The sequence below is a fragment of the Schistocerca serialis genome, chromosome 3 (assembly GCF_023864345.2).
Source record: "Schistocerca serialis cubense isolate TAMUIC-IGC-003099 chromosome 3, iqSchSeri2.2, whole genome shotgun sequence".
Classification (NCBI taxonomy): domain Eukaryota; kingdom Metazoa; phylum Arthropoda; class Insecta; order Orthoptera; family Acrididae; genus Schistocerca; species Schistocerca serialis.
This window is the reverse complement of record NC_064640.1, coordinates 136,473,225-136,499,864: the sequence shown is the minus strand read 5'-3', so window position 1 is coordinate 136,499,864 and position 26,640 is coordinate 136,473,225. Positions and strand designations below refer to the sequence as shown.

Below are 26,640 nucleotides of genomic sequence, written 5' to 3'. Positions count from 1 at the left end.
TCATGAAGTATACTTGGAGGGAATTCATATTTTCCCGTACTCTCCTTGCAATGTACACTCAGAGTTTTTTAACACTAGGCCTTACTGTGGTGCACAGTGCCCTGGTGGAGAATCTGCCACTACAGTGGGATGAATATCTCCAGTGTGCTCTCATGCCAACCAAATGAATCCATGAAAACATGCACAGCTCTTCTTTGAATCTTCTCTTCTCCAGACAGTGAGCAATAATCAAGAAGCAGTCAAATGTGGTTTGTGTAAACTACTTTTTTCGTGAATGAATTGCATTTCCTAGTGAGCTTACAAACATTGGATTACGACCTGGTGGATGGTGCTGGAAGCTCGTTGATGCTATTTGACCAGACTGCTGATCTATGTAGGGAAGTTATAACACTATAAAATTGTAGTCAAATGGAGGAAGTCTCGCAGAGGATTGACACTTGGTGCAATAACTGGCAGTTGACCCTCAATAAAAACAAACTAGGATGATCAGGTAACTCATCTTGGAAGTTGGGAAAATGCCAGACTGAGATTCATTGGAAAATTCTAGGAAACATAATAATCCGAGCTTATAAAGAAACTTATTGGCATTTGTTCGCCTTGTGCTGTTTTCATGACTGGAACAGGAAACCGGGATATTAAAATGGTATAATACTGTAACCTCTGCTACATTCTGTAAGGTGCTTTAAGAAGTGGAGATGTTACATTTAGATGTAATATATGAGATGAATTCTGTGATGCAATCCTTGACACTTCTGGAGGTAATAAATACCTTTTAACACTTATTCTTTGTGTCTTATAAAAATGAGTTTAATTAAAATGAGTGATTTACTCATCTCTCAGAGCACAGCACATAATTGATTATTAGGCCTTTGGTGGGTTTCTCTGACCTAAAACTAAGTAAAAAAATTTCACATGCCCATACCGTATGTACTCTGGTATATGAGAAGCCACTTTTTGCATTTAGCACATGCCAGATATATTCTAGATGGTCTTAAATTTATTTACTTCTAGATTACAAGTTGTGTTTCCAACTTGTGAGAGAAGCTAGCTGTCTTCCCCACTTAACCTAATCATTTAAACAAACTGAAGATTGGTCATTAAATTCAGTGATAAGCACCATTGGTGAGCCACAATTTGCAGCTGACTGCAACAGTGTACTTAGTAACTGTTGACAGAATTTTCTCCACATGGGCCAGGGAGGGGAGGGGTGGAGCGAGGCCCACAACAAACATACAAAGTGCACTAGGCCTCCTTTTCTGACCTGACATAGCTATTAGATTTGTGCGTAAGTTCATAGTGTACCATATTTACTCGAATCTAAGCCGCACTTTTTTTTCCGGTTTTTGTAATCCAAAAAACCGCCTGCGGCTTAGAATCGAGTGCAAAGTAAGCGGAAGTTCTGAAAAATGTTGGTAGGTGCTGCCACAACTAACTTCTGCCGTCGAATATATGTAGCGCTACACAGGCGTGCTTTGCAGGCACAAAGATAAATACTGGCGCCAAAACCTCTGCGTCAGTAAATAAATTTAAAAAAAAAAGGTGGAAGACGAGCTTTTTTCTCCGCCCCAAGTTTCGACCACTGCATTTTCATACATTATCCAACAAAGTAAATACAAATTTCGTATTGTTCATCTTCGAATGTAGCAGCATTTCGTTGTACTACGAAAATCCGACGGGCAAGACTGTTTGGGATGTTTGTCAATATGGCCAACTCTACGTTCTGAATTTCTTCCTACCTGTGAGAAGAGATGGTTGCTAATAGGAACTTTTATGAATTGTGAATCACATGCAGTATTCTCTTCACCATAAGAATAATATGAATATAAACATTTTGCCATGTATTCTTTCGTTTAAATCCTGTCTGCCTAATAAACTACTGAACTAGAGTGAGACAACAGCAAACGTGGTAGAATATACATATCATGCCATGTTTATATTCGTATTATTCTTATGCCTAATAGTGATACAGTCAGAAATGAAGCACGACAATTGACTAGATTTTTAAATCTAAGATGACTCTAATTTCTGTGCAGAATGTAATGTACTAAAGAGGCGTCTACAAAGATTTTCAAACGGAGAAAAATTTTAACTCTCGTTCAGAACATCTTCTATCATACACAGTCTATTATTTGGTTCTTGTTGATCATTATCAAAGAAAGCAGCTGTGTAAGTAACAACAAATAGCAGCCTCTTGCCATTGTTTTGCTAATGAGACGATTCCCCCCCTCTTTTTTTTTTAATTGTAAGCGGCGGTAGCGTGCACAAAAGCAAGCCATGCTGCGAGTGGCGACGGGGCGTAAACACTCATTATCAGAATGCGACAAACAATGTATGACACAGTACAGTAATGCATTTTCAGCTTAGAGTGACGTAAATACCTATAACAAAGAGAACGGCACTTATCAGATCAAAGAAAAATTAGCAATTGATTCAAATCAGACGAAGCACGTGAATAAGGAAGGGTACGCGTATAAATACGCATGGAGCACCTGACGCATAGCAATGGATACCTGGTAAAACTTAACTGCGAAGCTTACGACTCGAACCAAACTACTGTAGCTGTATCGTCATTCATTCGACCTAAATTGTGTCTCATATTACAATGGACCAACTTTGTTTTGATTTGGAGGTGCGGCCTAAAACTTTTCTCTCCCCTTGAATTTCGAGTCTCAAATTTCAGGTGTGGCTTAGATTCAGGAATTTTTTTTCCCTTGATTTCGAGTCTCATTTTTCAGGTGCAGCTTAGATTCGAGTGTGGCTTAGATTCGAGTAAATACGGTATTTGTTTTGCAGTTTGTATTCCAGTTTTCCGATTGCTATGGGTTTATGTATTGATTGTCATTTTTTTATTTGTAGTTCACTGTTGCTATTTGAGTTTACATTTTGTCATTTGGAGATACTGAGAGGGGCTGACGACACTAGAAAATGGAGTGCAAAGTGGAGAAATTGGAACATTTCTGACATAGTCTTCTGTTTGAGTTCAGTAGAGGGTTGACAACAGCAGAGGCAGCCAGAAACATTAATGTCCTGTATGGGGATAATGCCATTGGACAGAGCACAACAAGAAAATGGTTTTCTCGTTTTAAGGATTGTTTCAACATTAGTGACTCTCCACATTGAGGAAGACCTTTAGGGTTTGATGAAGATTCTTTGAATGCATTAATTCACAATGATTCGTGTCAATGTACTCGAGACTTGGCAAATGTGATGAACTGTGATCATTGTGCGACATTTGCATGCAGTTGGGAAGGTTCAAAAATTGAGTGTATGGGTATTATATGCTCTAAGCCAAAATCGCAAAAATCAGTGAGTGGCCATACCTGCATCTCTGCTTGCTTGTCATCAGTTGGCTCATGAACAACACTCACCATTCCTATTCATTGTTATTATTGCTGACGAGAAATGGTGTCTTCATGCTGACGTAAGGAAAAGAAAGGAATGGTTGAGCCCAAACAAAGGAGCAACTTCCCATACAAATACCTGCACATGTCTACGAAAGATAATGTTATACATCTTGTGGAACAGTGGCGGTGTGGTATACTACAAATTACTTCCCCCCTAGGTGTACCCGTCAATGCTGATATTTATTGTCAACAACTGAAATGTCTTGCAGACTGTGACAATGTGATGTACTACAAATTGCTTCCCCCTAGGTGTACCATCACTGACATTTATTGTCAACAACTGAGACATCTTGCAGAGGCAGCATAACAACAACAACAACAACAACAACAACAACCAGAAAGACTACGTGAAGTGTTGTGACTCATGATAATACCCACCTGTGCTCTGCTAGACTAACAAATTGGGTTGGGAAGCCATTCCACACCCACCTTATAGACTTCATCTTGCAACCTCAGATTTTCACTTTTTCCACTCTCCATCAAACAACCTTCAAGGAACTTCCCTTCTGGATAAAAATGCACTCGTAACATGGCTCAGTGAGTTCTTCGCCTCAAAACCATGGGATTTCTGCAGTCATAGAATCGAAAATGTACCCCAGGGTTGACAGACTATTGTAAATAGTGAAGGAAAATATATTATTGATGACTGTAGTCCCTATTATGTGTTGTGTATTTTTAAACTTATGGAAAAATTCTAGGAACTCAATCGCCAACCTAATATTTTCCTAAAGGGACTTGGTTACCTACTCAACACTGAAATTCTGAATTCTGAATGTACCCCCTCTCTGTGTTTGTGTGAACCTACTTTCTTGATTCATGGTCTTGGTAGTCTTTCCTATGTGCTTCCCAAATATTTACATTTCCCTACTCCTTCCTCTCACTTTTTGGCTTTAAAAAGTAATGTTCTTTTATCCTTTTGTTCACGTGAATGCTTGTTGTCATCTGGCAAGTAGAAGTTGAATCATAATACATGGTATTTATGTTTTATGTTTCTGTGTTCCTCCATCTTACTTCAGTATTATCACTTTTTTGTATATAAATATATATTCTTAGTGATAGTGTTTTAGCAGTATGCCTGCCTTGTTTTAGTAGTGACCACTAACAGGATGTTTTAAAACTAATCTATTTAGCTGTTTCAGAGTTTCACTCACATGTCCAATCCATTTGTAGCAGATTAAAAGTCTGTGCCAGATGGGGACTTCAACCTGGAACCTTCGTCTTTGACAGCCTAATGCTCTCCCGACCGAGCTTTCTAGGCATAACTCACAGCCTGCCTCCTCAGGTTTATATCTGCCAGTACCTCTCCTACTTTCCCAAAATGCCCTGTAAAGTCTGAAAAGTAGGGGAGAGGTACTGGCAGAAGTAAAGCTCTGAGAATGAGTTGTGAGTCATGCCTGGATTAGCTATCCAGTGGGATATTTGCCCACAAAAGCCAGGTTTGAGTCCTGGTCTGACACACATTTTTAGTGAGCCAGGAAGTTTCTGTTCACTGTACCCTCTGCTTCCGAGTGCAAAATCATTCTAGATATACTGTTTCTAGTACAACTTAAACCCCATCCTTGTCTTTTAATTTTTCATAAGTTTTGTATTTACAGAGTATAGCTGTATTGGACTGTTTTGTAACCAGCCTATTGCTTGAAATCATAAATTTTGAACGCTGTTCACGTGTGCGTCTTTCCTTCACCACCACCCTCTCCCTCCTCCCCCTCCCCTCCCACCCCTCCCCTCCCCTCCCCTCCCCCTCCCCCTCCCCCATTTTCTCTCTCTCTCTCTCTCTCTCTCTCTCTCTCTCTGCGTGTGCATGTGTGTGTGTGTGTGTGTGTGTGTGTGTGTGTGTCCCTCAATGCTGGGAATGATTCTAGTTCTAACAGTGTTGAGTTATTTTCTCTTATTTATTGCAAAAATATTCCTTCTCAATTTAATCCATTTCAGAGTGCTCTGTATACATGATTATAGTACTTTTAACATTATCAGAAGTTTTATCTGAAATTACTGCAGGATTCTGGGCGATCAAGTGACTCGAGTTCAGTATCGCACAGCCGCACATCACTGGAATCAGGGTATCGTCTTTTAGAATCTCCACACCATCATCACAATCACCACAGCCACCGATACACAAACCCAGCTGGCCTTTCCCCACCACCTCCGCAACCTGCTGCAGATCACAGACATAGAGAAGCTGGCATGGGCCTTACTCTGTCTACAAGCACTCCTCTTTTCAAGAAGAAACCGTTAGGAGAAGCAAATTCACAGGTAATGGTCCTCGAAGCTGCAAATTTGAAGTAGAAGCTGGCAAAAGGAATGAGTATGACTTGAATGTTTTGAGTTTCTTGCTTTGTCTGTTTGTTTTTATGGTTTAATACCTATTTTGACTCTTTTTGAAGCATGTTACCATCTTGAATGGTCTCCAACCAACTATATATAGCAAATTAAATGGGACGAGGAGAAGGTAAATCGTGCATGATTAGAATAAAGTTCATTTGTTCAAGATAATTTTGTGTCAGACAACTGACTGCAGATATAACTTTATACAAAGGTACTTTCTCTTGAAAGACGTTGTTGGTCTGTTATAACATATTTCAGTGTTGAAAGGTGGTGTTCAGCCATAGGACACAAGAGGTAGAGGAAGGAACAGAAATAGTGCAAATATATTAATCCATCTGAAGAATGACCAAAACAGTACAAGCAATTGCACTCATAGCTGCCTTAAAGTAAGTCATTTCTACAATATGTGTTGATTTTTGGCAGATTTAAATTAAAGGCATTAGTGTTGGCATTCAAAATCTGATTCTGCTCATTAAAGCTACTGAGTAGAGAAAATATTTCACATGAAATGATAGTCGACTTACAGTATGGTCTTAGATTGACAAATGGGCACCTACTGATCTCATTTGCAAGCCAGTAACCCTTGTGAAACATATGGAGTTGAAGCATTTCCTAGTTTCTGAGGACCAGCAGACATTCTTTGTTTGAGGCAGGGCGTAAAGATTATGTTACGAGGAAAAGAGGAAGTGAGAAATAAATGCAAGATTTAATAGTAAAATGATGAGAAATGCAAACTTTTCTTTGGAAAAGGGTCATTGGAGACTTGCAAGTATTGTATCAGTCGTGGATTGACTTGTGTACTTTGTATGATTTAACAATGTCAGTGACCTGTGACCTGTTGAATTTGAGCTGACTCAACTGGCATGAGAGGAAGAGTAAAATTGACTTTTTTTGCCTTCTAGCATCAGTACTATTTGTGTGTGTGTGTGTGTGTGTGTGTGTGTGTGAGAGAGAGAGAGAGAGAGAGAGAGAGAGAGAGAGAGAGAGAGAGAGTGAGTGAGTGAAACACATCAGGATATGCATGTATCCTGAATGTAGGAATGTAGTCTTCCGTGTACTGTGTCATATCATAGATTAATTAAGTTCGCTCAGGGAAGCAGGACTGTGGCTCAGCAGACTAGTACATTACCTCTTGTGAGACAAAAATGAACCTTATAGCCCCTCAGAATAGAAATTCCATTAGCTTCGACATGCTGATTGTGCTAACATCAGATATAAGTTCTTAAGAGTGTGATACGGAATTTCATATCAGGCTGTAATAACAAAGATCAGTTGTAAGAAAGGGCACATTTGTGTTAGAATATCTTCAGAAGTTTGCAGTAGGGACCCTTGAATGAAACACATCTTTTTTTTACACTGCCCAGTCTTTGTAGAATTATTTGCTTATTCTACTTTGCAGGAATAGGTTCACTTGTCTTGGGCTCAATTGTGAATTCAGGGGATATGACACATTTTAGCATAGAAAGGGCTGTCTTCAGTTACCAACACCTCTTCCTAATCTGCTTTGTTCATATACTTTTCTCACAGGAAGATGCAGGTGTGGCCCTTACTGATAGCTTCCCATAGTGAATTGTGCAGTGATCAACGGGAGACATTTGTAATAAATATTTCCTTGTGTGGACAATATTCAGGATGTATTGCAAAACCTTCTAGCACTATTAACATTATTGCTGAATTTTAAAGTTAGCAGGTGACTGTATAAGGAATGCTACTTACCTTTAATGACTAGACAGGGCGTACAGCGTAGTGTTGGTACAACTGAGTAGTTTGAACAACATACTGGCCAGTTATTGATTTTTCATTCGGTAGGTTTTTTCAGTGGAATCTAACAACTGATTGAAATCGTCTCTACTGCCATGTCAGTTACAAGAATATTTTGCACTCACTCTAAGAGTTTGAGTTGTTTCATTTAATGTGAGGCAACCAACTGACAAAGTCTCTGATGTTACGTCAGTTACATGAACGTTTTCATTCAGTCTCCAGGTAGGACTGTTTTCACTGACATACTTATTCAGCCTTTCCAGTCATACATGAGCTGCAACTCGGATTGCCAACTTATTTAAAGACATATGATGTGTCTTATTTTAGGGAGAGTCAAATACAAAATATATTTCTAAAAATTCAATAATTCACTTTTGATAAATGCTGAGGTGACATGAATACACACACACACACACACACACACACACCTATGTTGTGCCAGCTGGATTCACAATGCTGGGATTATGTTTCGACAGGTGAGGGTTGTGTTGGGTATGATGAATAGGAGGAGGGACGAAGAGGCAGGAGGCTGGGAGAGAAGTTGGGCATGGGTAGCTAGTGATTCAGAGGGAGATAGCAGGTTGGCTGGCTAGCAGTGTAAAAGTGAAAGGTGGCAGGTGCATTGGCTAGACAAGTGATGCACAGGTACAAGAGGCAGCGGGGTCCACTGCACGATGAAGGTGATGTGGAGACATGGGTTGGAAGGAGTGACAGGCCAGAGCAAGGGGAAACTTGGGTGGAGGGTGTTGGGACAGTGTGTTAACAGAGATTGAGGCCAGGAGGGTTATGGGAGCGAAGGATGTGTTGCAAGCATAACTTCCATCTGCATAGTTCAGAAAAGCTGATAGTGAAGGGAAGGGTCCAGATGACCATGGTTGTGAAGCAACCATGGAAATGGAGAATGTTGTGACAACTGCATGTTGTGCCACAGTTTGACAGTGGGCATCATTATTGTGGACAAGTGTTTGGTTGTTGTACTGACATTAAAAGCTGTGCAGTGATTGCAGGATTGCTGATTTCACAGTTGGCCCTGCCTCTTATGGGGTAGGATAAGTCTGTGACAGGATTGGAGTATGAAATACTGCGAGGGTGAATTAGACAGGTCTTGCACTTGGGTCTTCCACATTGTTTTGATCACTGAAGGTGAAGGATGTGGTTCAGCTGTTCCGGTCTAGGGTGATATTGGTGCTGAGGGCTACACTCCTTTTTAACTGGTTCTTGTGGTTCATGGGGGATTAGGGGTCTGGGAGGATATGGCATGGGAAATCTGTTTGCAGGTTGGGGGATGGTGCCTGTCTGTGAAGGCCCTGATGAAACCTCCATTGTGCCCAGAAATGAGGGACGTCCTATATTTGTGTGTGTGTCTCCATCCTGCTGCTTGTAATTCGGTTCATACATACACATGGGGAAACCTTGCTTCTAAACTAATCAGATAGTCTGCAATTACCTTTTTTATGTAATTATAATACCTTATTTAATATGTGTGCACATGATCATTGAAAATGGACCTTCAGTGGTGTATACATTGATAAAATCTTTGGTATACAGTTCTACACAAGTTGTTGAACTTTTTTCCTCGCAAAATAATGCGCATCTCTGTATGTGTTTATTCTTCTTTGACATAAGTTGAGTCTTCTTCATGAATTTTCTTTCTGTGAATCAATCAGGTATTCTCGTTTTCGAAGGCCACCCACACTGATTTCAAACAACTCAGAATTTAAATGCATTTCTTATTATCTACCTTTGTCTTTTCACCTATTTAACAGTAAACATATGACTTGAATATTCATCCGTCTTCTGGGGGGGGGGGAACAACGCTGCATTTAGTAGTAGATGTTATTGAAGTATAGGGTTTTTCAAAAAGAATGACCTGAGTTTGTATGATAATAAGTATGAAACATGGGAAGTGCCGGCAAGGATATGTGTGTTCTTTGAATGGGTGTGGCCTAGAGTTTTTGAAAATCACCGTTAGATGTCAGTGTGTCTTCTCAGTTTGCAGTCAGTCTGAAGTGGTGCCACTCAACAGAAGGCATTTTGTGTGCTACAGTTTGCAAAGAGTGAATCAGTGATTTTGGCCCAGCATGCTTTTCGTAGACATTTTGGCATTGATCTGCATGCACCCAAAAACCTTCGTCGTTGCCATTGCCAGTTTGAATAAATGCGATGCTTGTGCAAAGGTAAGAATCCAAATCAACCTTGCACTTCTGATTACATCGTGTAGAAAGAGTTTGCCAAACAGTTGAGAGAAGTCCACAAAAGTCTACTCACCGCACGAGCAGAGAACATGCAATGCCTCATACACTATCTGGTGAGTGTTAAGGCATTGTTGAGTCTATAAACCATACTGTCTACAATTAGTGCAAGCTCTTTGGGTTGGTGATAACTAGTAAACGGGTGGACTTCAGCAGTGCTCTGCTGGAGGACATGGAAGACGATAAATTTTTGCCACAGTTTATTTTCAGGCCTGAAACAACATTTCATGAGCATTAAAGTAAACTGACATAACATGCACATACAGGGATTCCAGAACTCTCATGACATTATTGAGCACAAAAGAGACTCACCTAAATTGAATGTTTCTTGTGCCATTTCTCATGAAAAAGCAAACAGTCCCTTCTTCTTTGAGCAAAACTCAGCAACTCGAATGAGCTATCTTCAGATGCTGCCAAAGTGGCTTTTTCCACAACATCAGGAGGACTCTGAGGACTTCCTCTTCCTCTTCAACAGGATGGGGTCCGTCACACTGGCATAACAACATATGCCAGTTTCTCAATGACACTCTGCCTCAATGCTGGATAGGGTGCGTAGGATTCCAACCTGTATTCCTGGCCTCCAAGATCACCAGACATGACCCCATACAATTGTTTTTGGGATGTGTGAAGGAAAGTGTGTTCATCTCCCCTTTACCTCATGACATAAAAGAAGTGAAGAACAAATTAAGAGTTGCCATAACTTCTGTAAAAGCAGATACATTGTGTAAAGTTTATAACAAATTTAGGTATCATCTAGATGTTCTTTGTGCTGCAGCTGGTGGACACTCAGAGCATTTGTAACAGCTTAGCTAAAATGTTTAAGATTTTGGGAGTATTTTGCAAGCAATCCCATGTTTATAGTATGTTTTTATCAATAAATATGGAGCTCTGAAATCAGGTTATTCTTTGTGATACACCCTGTATGATTTTATGGATGGCTTCTTGCTGATTTTGATTAACATCTGTAACACAGTAAATATATAAAGCTTCTCCATACCAATGTCTCCCCCACTATGAGACCTTGAAGGAAATTTTGTATGATACAGCCACCAAACATGTTCTCAGCAGCTTAACGAATGGTTTCATGTCCAGTTATTGATCTTTCTGTAAACCTCCCCCCCCTCTCCCCCCCCCCCCCCCCCCCCCCAACCATACCTGTACCCTTACCCCATTGTAGATATAGGCACATAAACATCTTTACATACTCTGATTTCTTCCTCTTGTAAGATCATTATTCACAAGTCATGGCAGTCTAAGACTTCTTTCGCCATTCTTTTATCTAATTTAATTTTTATGGTTCCTCTGTGATACAAACGTAACTGGGAGTAATGTTTTCAGAATATTCTTCAAATACATGTTCTACAGATTGTGATACTAGCTCTTAATGTGCTGTAAGATATGTGATCTATGTTTTTAGTATGTGTTATTTATAAACTACATGGATGGAGACATACGTGGTGTGCAAGTCTGCTTGCAGTTTTTCAATTTGGAACAGTTATTATGCTGTGTTTAACGTCTTGTGATTCTAATACGTTATTGGTATAATATTGAAGTTTTTGGGTTAAGGCAAATCTCCAATAGGATATTTTGTAAGTGTGTGTCTTACTGATTCACTGATAGTGTAGATCTGTATCAAAAGTGTACCAAAAATACGTTACTGCCTGACATCTCCAGTATGAAACCACTCTGCATTAGTGCACTCATAGGAATTTTTTAATCGTATAAAACAGTTTTGCATGTTATATCTTTAGACTTTTGCACTAGTGTTTTCCACCTCAATTATTAGTGGATACCAAATTGAGTTAGGTGTTCTGTAGCTTCTGAGAGTAACCTGGTAAGTTGGTTTCTACATATATATGAGCCTGCAAGCCACATTACAATGTGGGACCAAAAGTACTTTCCAGAATGAGATTTTCACACTGCAGTGGAGTATGTGCTGTTATGAAACTTACTGCTAGATTAAAACTGTGTGCCGGACTGAGACTCGAACTCGGGAACTTTGCCTTTCGTGGACAAGTGCTCTACCATCTGAGCTACCAAAGCACGACTCACGACCTGTCCTCACAGCTTCATTTCTGCCAGTTCCTCATCTCCTACTTTCCAAACTTCACAGAAGCTCTTCTGCGAATCGTGCATAACTAGCACTCCTGGAAGAAAGGATATTGCGGAGACATGGATTAGCCACAGTGTGGGGAATGTTTCCAGAATGAGATTCTCACTCTGCAGCGGAGTGTGCGCTGATACGAAACTTCCTAGCAGATTAAAACTGTGTGTCAGACCGAGACTCGAACTCAAAACCTTTGCCTTATGTAGGCAAGTGCTCTACCATCTAAGCTACCCAAGTGCGACTCATGACCTGTCCTGACACCTTCAATTCTGCCAGTACCTCATCTCCCCCAGCCCCCTGCGAAAGGCAAAGATCCTGAGTTCAAGTCTCAGTCCGGCACGCAGTCTTAATCTGCCAGGAAGTTTCATATCAGCCCACACTCTGCTGCAGAGTGAAAATCTCATTCTGAAAACATCCCACAAGCTGTGGCTAAGCCATGTCTCTGCAGTATCCTTTCTTCCACGCGTGCAAGTTCTGCAAGGTTCGCAGAAGAGCTTCTGTGAAGTTTGGACGGTAGGAAATGAGGTACTGGCAGAATTGAAGCTGTGAGGATGGGTCATGGGTCGCACTTGGGTAGCTAAGATGGTAGAGCACTTGCCCGCGAAAGGTAAAGGTCCCGAGTTCAAGTCTTGGTCAAGCATACAGTTTTAATCTGCCAGGAAGTTTCAGAAAGTACTTTGTTTACCATACATCATTATGCTCTGTTCACGTTACATTTGTGTATAGTATGTGGAAAAAGGCTATCGATAAGCCGTAAGATGAGCTCAAATCTTAGATTGTATCATTATGCAGGGTGCATACAACTTAGGACAACCGGGAGATCTGGGAAAAACCCGGGAATTTTTTCATCCGGGAGAAAACTGGGAAAAACCCAGGAATATTTTAGGATTCTGGGAATTTTTCATTGTTTTAGTTTTCAGCTAAATTTTTGTAACTTTGACTGGTAAGAACCAATACTCTAACAAAGGATATTACTGTATCTCGCTACTGCAGAATAATAAAACATGAATGGGGGGGGGACCGAAAATAAGACGTAAGTTGCACAGGAAATGCGCCATGTACAACATCAAAACACAGTTAGTAAAATTTTCTCAGGCTTCCAGCTGTGTCAGGTGGTTAAAATCCCACAAGCTTTCAACCGAGCTCTCCTCAGTCATTGTCAAGTGGTAAGAATGACTGCTGTGTTGCTGTGGCCACGTCATTATATAGCATAGGTGCTTACACCTATGCTATCCAGAAAAATCAGCCGTGGCAAAACACGCCTTAGAAAATGGACACCGAATTCTGTTCAATGACACATCTGTTGTTATGAGGACGAAGGGATTTTGGAATAGTGTCATAAAAGAAGCTATTGAAATAGAAACCTCTGAAAACACCATCAACAAGGACGGCGGTTTGCAGCTCAGCACAGCCTGGGACCCGGCCATCACGAGGTTAAAATGAGCACGATGGACACGGGATGAAAACATTACCATATATGGCAAGGAAGAGAGCACTAGTGACATCACAGCCAGCTTGGTGGCTATATAACGATGCAGCCACAGCAACACAGCAGTTATTCTTACCACTTGACAATGACTGAGGAGAGCTTGGTTGAAAGCTCGTGGGATTTTAACCACCTGACGCGGTTGGAAGTCTGAGAAAATTTTATTAATTCATATCGCCGCAAAACCATGCATTCATACATCAGAACACAGTGCTCATACAAGCATCTGCCAACAGCAAATTGTGTCAAAGGCTTTAGGAAGACTGTGCAGTGCCTCATGACAACAAATTGCCTTCAATGAGCATGACGTCACAACTTCTTACATTAGATTCGTTTGAGCAGTTGCGAGCGAGTTCATGTGCATGCGCAGTTGAGTCGCATATGAGTAGTACTTCCCAGAGCACATTGGTCTGTTGACTGTTCATTTCATTTTGAAAAGCATCCCTGTAGGATTTTGAACATTTTTGAACAAATTCTGAGTTGATTTCTGAATGAATCATAAGTTGATTTTGGAATGTGGGCATAGTGTATGTGATGTCTCTGCCGGGGGAATCCCCATCGCATCTAGAAATAAACTTTCCTGCAGACAAAATGGGGCGGGACTACGAGCTGACTACGAGTTGAGTGGGATAAAGCGGAACAGGTGAATGCCAGTTGCTGTTTATATGGTTGACTGGGTTTGCGAATGATCAGCATTGTTATAATTACTAGCAAAATCCATAGGTTGAGACTACCAGAGTGGAAATAAATGAGTAACAGGAATAAGAGGTAAGAAAGATCATGTACACTCCTGGAAATTGAAATAAGAACACCGTGAATTCATTGTCCCAGGAAGGGGAAACTTTATTGACACATTCCTGGGGTCAGATACATCACATGATCACACTGACAGAACCACAGGCACATAGACACAGGCAACAGAGCATGCACAATGTCGGCACTAGTACAGTGTATATCCACCTTTCGCAGCAATGCAGGCTGCTATTCTCCCATGGAGACGATCGTAGAGATGCTGGATGTAGTCCTGTGGAACGGCTTGCCATGCCATTTCCACCTGGCGCCTCAGTTGGACCAGCGTTCGTGCTGGACGTGCAGACCGCGTGAGACGACGCTTCATCCAGTCCCAAACATGCTCAATGGGGGACAGATCCGGAGATCTTGCTGGCCAGGGTAGTTGACTTACACCTTCTAGAGCACGTTGGGTGGCACGGGATATGTGCGGACGTGCATTGTCCTGTTGGAACAGCAAGTTTCCTTGCCGGTCTAGGAATGGTAGAACGATGGGTTCGATGCCGGTTTGGATGTACCGTGCACTATTCAGTGTCCCCTCGACGATCACCAGTGATGTACGGCCAGTGTAGGAGATCGCTCCCCACACCATTATGCTGGGTGTTGGCCCTGTGTGCCTCGGTCGTATGCAGTCCTGATTGTGGCGCTCACCTGCACGGCGCCAAACACGCATACGACCATCATTGGCACCAAGGCAGAAGCGACTCTCATCGCTGAAGACGACACGTCTCCATTCGTCTCTCCATTCACGCCTGTCGCGACTCCACTGGAGGCGGGCTGCACGATGTTGGGGCGTGAGCGGAAGACGGCCTAACGGTGTGCGGGACCGTAGCCCAGCTTCATGGAGACGGTTGCGAATGGTCCTCGCCGATACCCCAGGAGCAACAGTGTCCCTAATTTGCTGGGAAGTGGCGGTGCGATCCCCTACGGCACTGCGTAGGATCCTACGGTCTTGGCATGCATCCGTGCGTCGCTGCGGTCCGGTCCCAGGTCGACGGGCACGTGCACCTTCCGCCGACCACTGGCGACAACATCGATGTACTGTGGAGACCTCACGCCCCACGTGTTGAGCAATTCGGCGGTACGTCCACCCGGCCTCCCGCATGCCCACTATACGCCCTCGCTCAAAGTCCGTCAACTGCACATACGGTTCACGCCCACGCTGTCGCGGCATGCTACCAGTGTTAAAGACTGCGATGGAGCTCCGTATGCCACGGCAAACTGGCTGACACTGACGGCGGCGGTGCACAAATGCTGCGCAGCTAGCGCCATTCGACGGCCAACACCGCGGTTCCTGGTGTGTCCGCTGTGCCATGCGTGTGATCATTGCTTGTACAGCCCTCTCGCAGAGTCCGGAGCAAGTATGGTGGGTCTGACACACCGGTGTCAATGTGTTCTTTTTTCCATTTCCAGGAGTGTATTATCTTCTCGGTGTATCCAAGAAAATGAAATTTTGACAGAAAAGTTTTGGCCAGACTGTTACTCTAGTAAAGGCCAGTTGTACAGTCCCCAGATATCAGCCGCTAAAGTTCTGTTCTGGGAGTAGCGCGGAAAACGTGTTGTACGAACACTTAGTAATGCCTATCCGGAGAATATATGTGGAATAACTAAACCGGTGATTGTGGCGGGGTTAGTGAAGTTAATCGGAGAATAAGTTTTGACACTGGCAGGAATAGTTACAGAATTAGTGATGACGAGGTTGTTTGTTAGGATGAGGAAGGAGGAGAAATGGGGACATCACACAAATTTGGGAAAAATATGATGATTCCAAGTTTATTTAAAAATTTTGTACTACTACTTTTGAATCTCATACTTGAGAAGCTGGAGTGTATGAATGAAATGTGAGACTATTTCCTAACACAAAACGTTTTGCTTGTAGGTTGGCCTAATAGGCATTTGATATTGGTACTTCGTGAATTATATTCTGTGGTGTTATAAAAAATGCCAAAACAGTCTCATTTATTTGGCGTGTATTACAATTGCTGCAATATTAGGCAGGCCTATTTCGTTTTATCTAGCAGACAGTGGCAAAATACACTTAATCAGATCGAGAAACCACACCAGTCTTAGTTACTATTTGTATTAACAGCTTTTTCCGTATTAGACAACAACATTTCATTTTTTTCATGTAGTAAAATGTTTGACAATCTTTGATGAGATAATAGATTTTTTCCCAGAATGGGAAGCACTCCATGTAAAGCTGTAGCAAGAAAAAAAAAAATGCTAGGACTTAAGGATTGAAGAAATGTGTACTGTCTTGCTTGTCTCTTGTCTTTACTGGTTTTATGTATCCTGTATTTAATTTTGTCTCTCAAAACAGCAATAAAGAGTGCAAATTTTCTGACCAGTTCTTGTTCTTCTGGTTACAAATAATCCCATCCAATATTAATTGCAAGTTTTTCATTTACTTATTTATTTATTTATTTTTAAAGAAAGAGGGGCAGGGTGTTAACCCGGCCGACTGGGACCAGGAGAGGCACCACAGAACATTTCAATTTCCACTGCCTTGAATTTAGTTTGATGGCATCCATTACAAAATATTATACGTTTAAATTCTACAGAGTGAAGTACAGTGACGTGCAATAGAAAAATGCTGTGTGAAGAGGTGTGCACTGCACTTTGGCACACTTATGATTAAATAAAAAGTCTCACATTTCCTCGAACACACATGTTTTATGTCTCAGACTCTTCAGAAAGATGTGTGCTACAAAATGAACATATTTTTTGAAAAGTCGTCTTTTTAAATTTTTGGCATCCTACCTCAAACGCTCAAGGGTGGGGGGGTCCCTATCTTGTATTTCCCCGGTTCAGATATCTGGGTCCGATGCACAGAGCAGTCTGAGTTGTAGTGGGGAGGTGGGTAGTTTCCACGTGACCCATGTTGACGTTTAGTGATTTTGCTGTTCCCTCTTCATCTATTGCTCTCTCGTCAAATGAAAACAAAACGGATTTCTGTGACTGGGAGCTGTCAAGTGAATTAAAATACATTCGCATAATTACAGAAGGCTAAAATTTGTCATTAGTTTCAGGCTATTTTATTTCCAGCTTTCTGACAGTCGAGCAGTAATCACCTTGCAGAACAATGAAGTTATTTTTGTTGGTTTGCTAAAGAAATTTGGCTTTTATTAATCTTTTCCACTGAGGCAGTCAATTTATTTGAAACGAAGTGTTTAATTCCACCTTATTGGCTAGTTTTAACTGTTCGCTGAATTTCAAGTGCACGTTTTCATCTTCTAGCACGTTTGGCATAATAAAGAACCAAACATGAGATAATACAATACTGGTACACCAAGAAAATTTACATCCAAATCTGGACATGCAAATGTGCACTTTAAGACAAATTATACATTTTAGTATGGTTCACGAAATTCCGATGCTCTTGGAGTATCCTATGATGTCTTGTTTCTTTTATGTCGTAATGTAAGATCTTTTAATGTTTTACATATACGAACATTCGGGCTTCCTGCGTCATCATAGCGGTGCAAGTGCGGTGATGTCTGTTATCTGTCACTCTCTGGCAACTGCTAAAATGAACCTGTTTCTAACAGGTCGCGAGAAAATATTGCGAACAATTGTTTGAAAGGCGTTACTTTCAAAGTAAATATCCTTTTACACAAAATTATCTGTGTGCGAGAATGTACGATGGATTTCTTAAATCACAGAGCATTTGACTCTCATTTAAAAGTCAACCCTTTCAGGATGACCATTTAGAATAATTTCGAGCCGAGAAGATCAGACATTTATGTCGTTGTTAAAAATTTTACTGGCACATTTGTGTAATGTATCTTAAAGTGTAACATGCGCAAAAAAGATCAACATTATATGTGAAAGCTTAGCACCTCTTGCAGCTTATTAATCTTTGAGACTAATATGTGAAAGCTTTTCTTTTCTTATAGCAACATTATGTATATTAATATAAACCATTCATGTTTCCTATTTCTGTGTTTGCACTATGGAGCAGTGATGTTACTATTGGCTGACTACATCACGTGTCCTGTGCCCTGAAGATCCGCTGTCATCGGCTGGCGAGATCACGTTACATGAGCTATGACTGGCTTACAAAAGCGCATCACAATCAAAATTTCAATGCTTCAGAAAGTAACATGTGGTGTTTGGTGGAATTCGAATTTATACTTTCATACCACGAAAATATACAGTGTACATGTTGCTGCAAATTAAACATCTATCCAAAACGTGTTTTTTTTCCCCCCCCCCTGAATTTCGTTTCCTAAAGCGCCAGGAAATTCTATGCTGATTTATAAAACCATAACCTTCAAAGGATTGATAAGTTTTACAGTTTCGCATAATAGTATACTGTCACTTAACATGGAAAGAGTGTATTTTCATCCTGGAGAAAGTTTATTTTTTACCGAGAAATCCAGGAACTTTATTTCCTTTTTCACGTATACATCCTGTTATGGTAATTTTATCAGATACGTGTGGCAGTAAGTAATATATCACTTGATTCTTCTGAACACACATGCTTGCTTGGCAGTGTGTTCCAGAATGATGATCAGTACTAGCAAACCAGTTAAACAAGTGAAATCTACCTCTTTCATGTGTAAATTACATTTCCTTAGGATTATTCCAGTTTATCTCAATCTGACATTTGCCTTTCCTACGATGAAGCTATAACTAAACCATTCTTCACTGTACCCTTCTCCATATCTCTCTCTCTCTCTCTCTCTCTCTCTCTCTCTCTCTCTCTCTCTCTCTCTCTCTCGCTCGCTCTTACTCTCACTCTGTACTGTCGGGGAATAGTTTCGCAACAAGAATGAGATTTTCACTCCGCAGCGGAGTGTGCGCTGATATGAAACTTCCTGGCAGATTAAAACTGTGTGCCCGACCGAGACTCGAACTCGGGACCTTTGCCTTTCGCGGGCAAGTGCTCTACCAACTGAGCTACCAAAGCACGACTCACGCCCGGCACTCACAGCTTTACTTCTGCCAGTACCTCGTCTCCTACCTTCCAAACTTTACAGAAGCTCTCCTGCGAAACTTGCAGAACTAGCACTCCTGAAAGAAAGGATATGCGGAGACATGGCTTAGCCACAGCCTGGGGGATGTTTCCAGAACGAGATTTTCACTGTGCAGCGGAGTGTGCACTGATATGAAACTTCCTGGCAGATTAAAACTGTGTGCCCGACCGAGACTCGAACTCGGAACCTTTGCCTTTCGCGGGCAAGTGCTTTACCAACTGAGCTACCGAAGCACGACTCACGCCCGGCACTCACAGCTTTACTTCTGCCAGTACCTCGTCTCCTACCTTCCAAACTTTACAGAAGCTCTCCTGCGAAACTTGCAGAACTAGCACTCCTGAAAGAAAGGATATGCGGAGACATGGCTTAGCCACAGCCTGGGGGATGTTTCCAGAATGAGATTTTCACTCTGCAGCGGAGTGTGCGCTGATATGAAACTTCCTGGCAGATTAAAACTGTGTGCCCGACCGAGACTTGAACTCGGGACCTTTGCCTTTCGCGGGCAAGTGCTCTACCAACTGAGCTACCGAAGCACGACTCACGCCCGGCACTCACAGCTTTACTTCTGCCAGTACCTCGTCTCCTACCTTCCAAACTTTACAGAAGCTCTCCTGCGAAACTTGCAGAACTAGCACTCCTGAAAGAAAGGATATGCGGAGACATGGCTTAGCCACAGCCTGGGGGATGTTTCCAGAATGAGATTTTCACTCTGCAGCGGAGTGTGCGCTGATATGAAACTTCCTGGCAGATTAAAACTGTGTGCCCGACCGAGACTTGAACTCAGGACCTTTGCCTTTCGCGGGCAAGTGCTCTACCAACTGAGCTACCGAAGCACGACTCACGCCCGGCACTCACAGCTTTACTTCTGCCAGTACCTCGTCTCCTACCTTCCAAACTTTACAGAAGCTCTCCTGCGAAACTTGCAGAACTAGCACTCCTGAAAGAAAGGCAAAGGTCTCGAGTTCAAGTCTCGGTCGGGCACACAGTTTTAATCTGCCAGGAAGTTTCAGTTTCACAACAATGCTACATTTAGTTTTTATATGCTTGAAACTACTGATGACACACCAAGTATTGGTTTGTGTGAGCAGGAGATTGGTTCTGTGTCTTATCTCTCATTTATTGTTTGTCAGTTACAGTATTTCATCCAGTTGTCTTCAGAATGAAATTTTCACTCTGCAGCATAGTGTGCACTGATATGAAACTTGTCCCCAAGGTATTCACAACTCTTTTGTGGATATGTGCGTGGCGAACACGAGACCTCGAGCTAGTGTGGCTCTCCTTTCCTGGCTGCATAGCTTCCTTTTCCACATCCCTCCCCCCATTCTTCCCTGCACCTCCCCCCCCCCCCCCCCATTCTTCCCTGCACCTCCCCAACTCTTTTGTGGATATGTGCGTGGCGAACACGGGACCCCGAGCTAGTGCGGCTCTCCTTTCCTGGCTGCATAGCTTCCTTTTCCACATCCTCCCCCCCCCATTCTTCCCTGCACCTCCCCCCCCTGCCTCTTCCCTTCCCCTTCTCTCTCTTTTTGGGAGTATGTTTCTTGCTTACGTCCAGAGATGGACGCTTTTAACTGTAAGACATAGTTTCTTTTCTTTGCTCTCTTTGCTGGAAAGTCTCTGTCCTCTCTCTGTCCTTCTCTTTTCCTTGCTTCTTCTTTTTACCCTCTTCTCTGCTGCAGCATTTGAGACCTCTCTCCTTTCCTTTTCTTTGTTCCTCCCTTTCTCTTTCTTTCCTCCCTGTGCGTGTCTGAAGGCCGACCCACGCATTCCCACGCGTAGCTGGTGACGAGAACGCATAATTTCCCATCCCAGATAGGCAAGTAGGACATTTATATACCCCCTGGTAAAGGCCAGGCCCAGGGAGGGGTGATTACCTGAGCCGGTACCTTCCGAACGTGCCCGTTGGCCCCTCTGTCTGTTTCTCGGGAGGTGCGACCTCAGGTGTGGACAATCACTTAAGGCAGGAGTGCCCTCAGAGAGGGCCCCCACGAGGAAGGAGCACGCCATCAGAGATGCTGGTAATCATGGGGAATACTTTCGCAATGGTTCCCTTTACTTCTACAACTTCTGCCCACAAGAGAAAGCTAGATGAGTCTCGGCCACAGACAATTCTCCCATCAGTGCCAAAGTTCCTAGTTGTTTCTCGGTCTGACGAAGGTCAAGACTTCGCAGTCAACCCTTTTATTATTCAGAAAGGTGTCGACGCTGTGGCAGGTCCTGTAAAGTCTTGTTCCAAATTTCAAAATAGCACCTTCGTGTTAGAAACAGTCAGTGTCCTCCAGGCACAAAAATTGCTGCAAACTACACTGCTAAACACCTTTCCTGTCCGGATGGAGGCGCTCCATACTTGAAATTCATCACGCAGGGTGGTTTATACACACTCACTCAATGGATTATCCAACAAGGACATTCAACACTACCTGCCTGACCAGCTGACCAGGGCGTAATGGCCGTACATCGAGTCATGACTTGGTACTGACCCGTACTCTTTTCTTGACGTTCAACAGAGTTCAACTTCCATCGAACATTAAAGCGGGATATGAGATAATTTCAGTTCGCCCTTACATCCCGAATGCTACACGTTGCTATTGGTGTCAGCGATTTAATCATACCCGCCAGTCGTGTTCCAATCCAGCCAAATGTGTTACATGTGGCTGGGATGCCCATGAGGGTGACTGTCCACCTCCATCCCCTTGTTGCATCAACTGTATGGGCGACGCATTGTCCTTGCATCTCCTTGGCCTACTAAGAAAGTAGCCACACAGACTTGCGATCTCACCTTTAGTGCTCTACAGTCGTTAGATTGGCCTACCAAAGATCGCCCATTCATCCTCCCCACTATTGCCTGCTCACTATCAGGCTCACTCTTCATCGGCTCCTGCCAAATCACAGGTCCCAAAATCGGACGCCTGGACTTCCAAAAAAGAGCCCATTTGCGAATATTTTTTACACACCCTGACCTCCCAACCGTCGATTCCTCCCTCCTCTCACCGTTCTGCTTCCAAGAAGGCTCAAAAGAAACGAAGTTCCTCTCCTTCTCCACCACAGCATGACTCATCTACAGCGCCACCCAGCAGTAGCCGCTCTCAGCCGTCTTCCGTGTTGCCAAGATGCACCGCTGGCAGCCAATCAACCAGCCAATCACTGTAGCAGGAGCTGCCCCTGAGCAACCTATGGATCAGGATCTTCTGCTTTTGGCTGAATTCCGTTCCACACCATTGGCTGCCGGCTCTCAGCAGTTGTTGAGTTGACAGCAACTGTGATGAGATTTTTCCCTTTTCTGTCCGCCCTATGTCAATTATCCATTGGAACATCCACGGATTTCGCTCCAACTGGGATGAATTGTCGATCCTCTTACGATCCTACTCCACCGTTGTCTTCTGTCTTCAGGTAACAAAGCTACAGCCCTATGATCACTTTGTCTTCCCTCATTTCCAATTGGTCCGGTTTGATCTCCCCTCTGTTGATGGCACCGGTACACGGGGGACTTATGATTCTTCTCCATGGTACTGTCCATTATCACCTAATCCCCTTAAACAGTTCCTTCCGAGCTGTCGGTGTATGTCTTTTCCTTTCTGGATACACCTTCTCCCTTTGTACCATATACATTCCATCGTCCACACCAATAGCAACAGCCAATCTCCTTGGACAGCTCCCGCCCTCCTATTTGCTGGTTGGGGACTTCAATGCCCACCGCCTGCTTTGGAGATCTCCGCGTCTTCATCCGTGAGGCTCCCTATTGATTGACCTCTTCCACCAAGCAAATCTTGTTTGCCTCAATACAGGGGAACCGAAATTTTTGTCTGTCTCCACATCAAACTTCTCTCATTTGGACCTTTCAGTCGGTACTGTTCAGCTAGCTCAGTGCTTTGAATGGTTCGCTCTTGCTGATACACACTCGAGTGACCATTTTCCATGTGTTCTTTGATTACAGCCACAACTGCCATCTATGTGCCCAAGACACTGGAAGTTTTCCCAAGCCGATTGGACACTTTTCTCCTCTCTAGCGACATTCAGTGACCATCACCTTCCTAGCATCAACGATGAGGTCACTCATGTCACGGAAGTTATTCTTACAGTCTTGGAATGTTCAATACCTCGTACCTCCCCTTTGCCCTGGCGCCCTCCAGTTCCTTGGTGGAGCAAGACGTGCTGTGATGCATTACGCGAGAAGAGACATGCTCTTTGTGTTTTCCGCCACCATCCTACATTGGCCAATTGTGTCCACTATAAGCAATTACGTGCGCGGAGCCATCACATCATCTGCAATAGCAAGGTGGCAAGCTGGGACTTCTTTACCAGCTCCTTTTATTCCTTCTCTTCCTCATCTGTAGTTGAGTCGAATTCAACGGTTATCCAGCATGTCTAGTTTCTCCCCAATCTCTGAGCTCACTGTCACACATGATTCCTTAGTGGACCCAATCACAATTTCTAACTCATTGCTGAGATTTCGAGCTCTTCAAATTACCCGCCGGCCTTTCTGCCGAAGAAACGAGTAGCGGAAGTGCGACCTCTTGCTTTCTCCTCTCAAAATCGTGAAAGCTATAATACTGTTTTCTCTGTGTGGGAACTCCAACATGCACTCTCTTCCTCTCTCCCTTCTGCCCCAGGACAAGATGGTGTCCACATCCAAATGTTGCTGCATTTATCATACCATAGTCTGTGTCACCTCCTTCGCCTTTATAATCAAATTTGGACTGACAGTACCTTCCCCAGAAGATGGCAGGAAGCTATCGTCATTCCTGTTCCAAAACCTGGAAAGAACAAACGTCTCCCCTCTAGCTATTGCCCCATATGTCTCATGAGTAGTGTATGTAAGGTTTTGGAGCGTATGGTGAATTACCATTTAGGCTGGTGGCTGGAGTCCAGAAACCTTTTAACACCAGCCCATTGCGGTTTCCGAAAGCATTGTTTTGCAGTTGACCATCTTGTTGCTCTCTCCTGTTGGAGGACGGGCATTCTGAGATCGGCTACCCATTTTTATTTGTGAATTTATGACAGATCGCACCTTTAAGGCACGGGTGCACACCACTCTCTCCCGTACTTTCTCCCAAGAAAACTGGGTGCCCCAGGGCTCCGTGCTGAGTGTTGTTCTGTTTGGCATCGCCATAAATCCAATTATGGATTGTCTCATTCCCAGTGTCTCGGGCTCCCTCTTTGTCAACGATTTTACAATCTACTACAGCTCTCACCAGACCAGCCTTCTTGAACAATGTCTTCAAGGATGTCTCGATCGCCTTCACTCGTGCAGCATTGAAAGCAGCTTCCATCTTTCTCCCAGTAAGACTGTCTGTGTAAATTTTTGGTGTTGTATGGAGTTTCCTCTGCCTTGCCTACACCTAGGCCCTGTCGACCTTCCGTTTGCCAACGTCGCCAAATTCTTGGGACTTGTGTTTGACAGAAAACTGTGCTGGTCTTCCCATGTTTCATATCTTTCAGCTTGCTGTATGTGATCCCTCAACACCCTCTGTGTCCTGAGTGGTACCTCCTGGGGAGTGGACCGAGTGGTCCTCCTCCGCCTATACCACACCTTAGTGCACTCAAAATTGGACTATGGAAGCATAGTTTACTCCTCTGCATGGCCGTCTATTCTTCGGTGTCTCGACTCTGTCCACTACTGTGGATTGCGTTTAGCATCTGGAGCTTTTTATGCCAGCCCTGTGGAGAACCTTTACACTGAGACTTCTGTACCTCCACTGTCCAGTCAGAAAGCTGTCCTACTGAGTTGTTACGCTAGTCACCTGTCTACCATGCCTGCCCATCCGACCCATGCCCTATTTTTTGACACCTCCTTGGATTTAGGGTATGCAGGCCGCCCTTCATATTTACTACCACAGGGAGTCTGCATCCATCAACTGTTATGTTCTATTTCCTTCCACTTTCCTAAAATATTCTTGACAAATGGGGTTGCCTTCTCCGTGCCCTTTGTTGGCTTCCCAAGGATAGTACCACCCCAACCCCCCTTTCCCCCATAGTTTATCGTCAGGCATTTGCTGCTCTATGTACACAAATGGAGGATGCCACATTTATTTACACTGACAGCTCAAAGACGACATTTGGTGTTGGGAGTGCCTATATTGATGGCGACACCCCTAATAGATTGTGGCTTCCCGACAAGTGTTTGGTTTTTACTGCAGAGCTTTATGCTGTTCTCCAGGCTGTCCAATTCATCTGCCACCATAAGCAGCTACAGTATATTATATGTTCGGATTCGCTCAGCTCTGTTCTCAACCTCCAAGCTCTTTTTCCCCTTCCATCCTCTGGTCCACCAGATTCACTTGGGGGGGGGAGTCTCTGTGGTATTTCTCTGGGTCCCAGGGCACGTGGGTATTCACGGAAACGAGGCAGCCGATATAGTGGCCAAGGCTGCAGTTTCTCTTCCTTGACCCACTGGATGCATGGTTCCCTTTGCTGATCTACAGAGCGTTTTATGTCGTCATGTTACTCTTTTATGGCACACACATTGGTCTACACTTCCTGATAATAAATTATGGGACGTAAAACCTCTTCCCATCGACATCTTTTAAGTGGTGATTCTCATTGCTCTCAACCGTGGACAGTGAGACACCTTTTACTTCAGTGCCCCTATTTTAATCCGCTATGTGCCCGTTTACAGTGGTCACCGGATATATCTTCCCTTTTAGCAGATGACATGTGCTCAACCGATTGTGTCCTTGAGTTTATCAGTGTCAGCCAGATGACATTGGTCATTTGAAGCTCTTTCTTGGGGAATACAACACCCCCTTCCATAGTAGTTTTCTAGGATTTCCTTCCGTTTTTAGTTTCCCTCCTTCTTGAGTTTCGCTTCCATTGCTGCTGATTTCACGGGACCTTTGTTTTTTGCGGACTAGTGCTCTGTCATTGGAGCTATTCAAGCATGATTCACGACCCATCCTCACAGTTTTAATTTTGCCGGTACATCGTCTCCTATCTTCCAAACTTCACAAAAGCTCTCCATGTCTGTAGAAGAGCTTCTGTGAAGTTAGGAGACAAGATACTGCCGGAATTAAAACTGTGAGGATGGGTTGTGAGTTGTGCTTGGGTAGCTCAGATGGTAGAGCACTTGCCCATGGAAGACAAAGGTCCCGAGTTCGAGTCTGGGTCCAGCACACAGTTTTAATCTGCCAGGAGGTTTCATTAGTTGTCTTCTTCAGTTTTTCCTCCAATTACTTCGTGTAGAAAGACTGAAGCAACATTTATTCATACTTTTTCAGTTTTGGGAAGAATTTTTGGTTCTTGTTGTTTTCTATAATATACCTGCGTACTCGCATCGAGTGAGGTGGCACAGTGGTTACCACACTGGACTCGCATTTGGGAGGATGACAGTTCAAATCCACATCCGACCATCCTGATGAAGTTTTTCTGTGATTGCCCTATATCTCTCCAGGCAAATACTGGGATGGTTTCTTTGAAAGGGCACAGTCAACTTCCTCCCCATCTCTGAATCAATCCAAGCTTGTGCTCCATCTGTAATGACCTTGATGTTGATGAGATGTTAAACCCTAGTGTTTCTTCCTTCCTTGGACTGTTACACAAT

The 26,640-nt window shown here is 43.3% G+C and overlaps 1 protein-coding gene across 2 annotated transcripts in view; it reads left to right on the top strand.

Moving 5' to 3' along the window:
- The window catches only part of LOC126469841 (filaggrin), a 358,695-nt gene that overhangs the window by 213,452 nt on the left and 118,603 nt on the right, over window positions 1-26,640 (top strand). For both annotated transcript variants that reach the window (XM_050097137.1, XM_050097136.1), the window contains exon 6: window positions 5,403-5,657. In XM_050097137.1, the coding sequence (XP_049953094.1) occupies window positions 5,403-5,657 (255 nt within the window). The remainder of the gene's footprint in view (window positions 1-5,402; window positions 5,658-26,640) is intronic.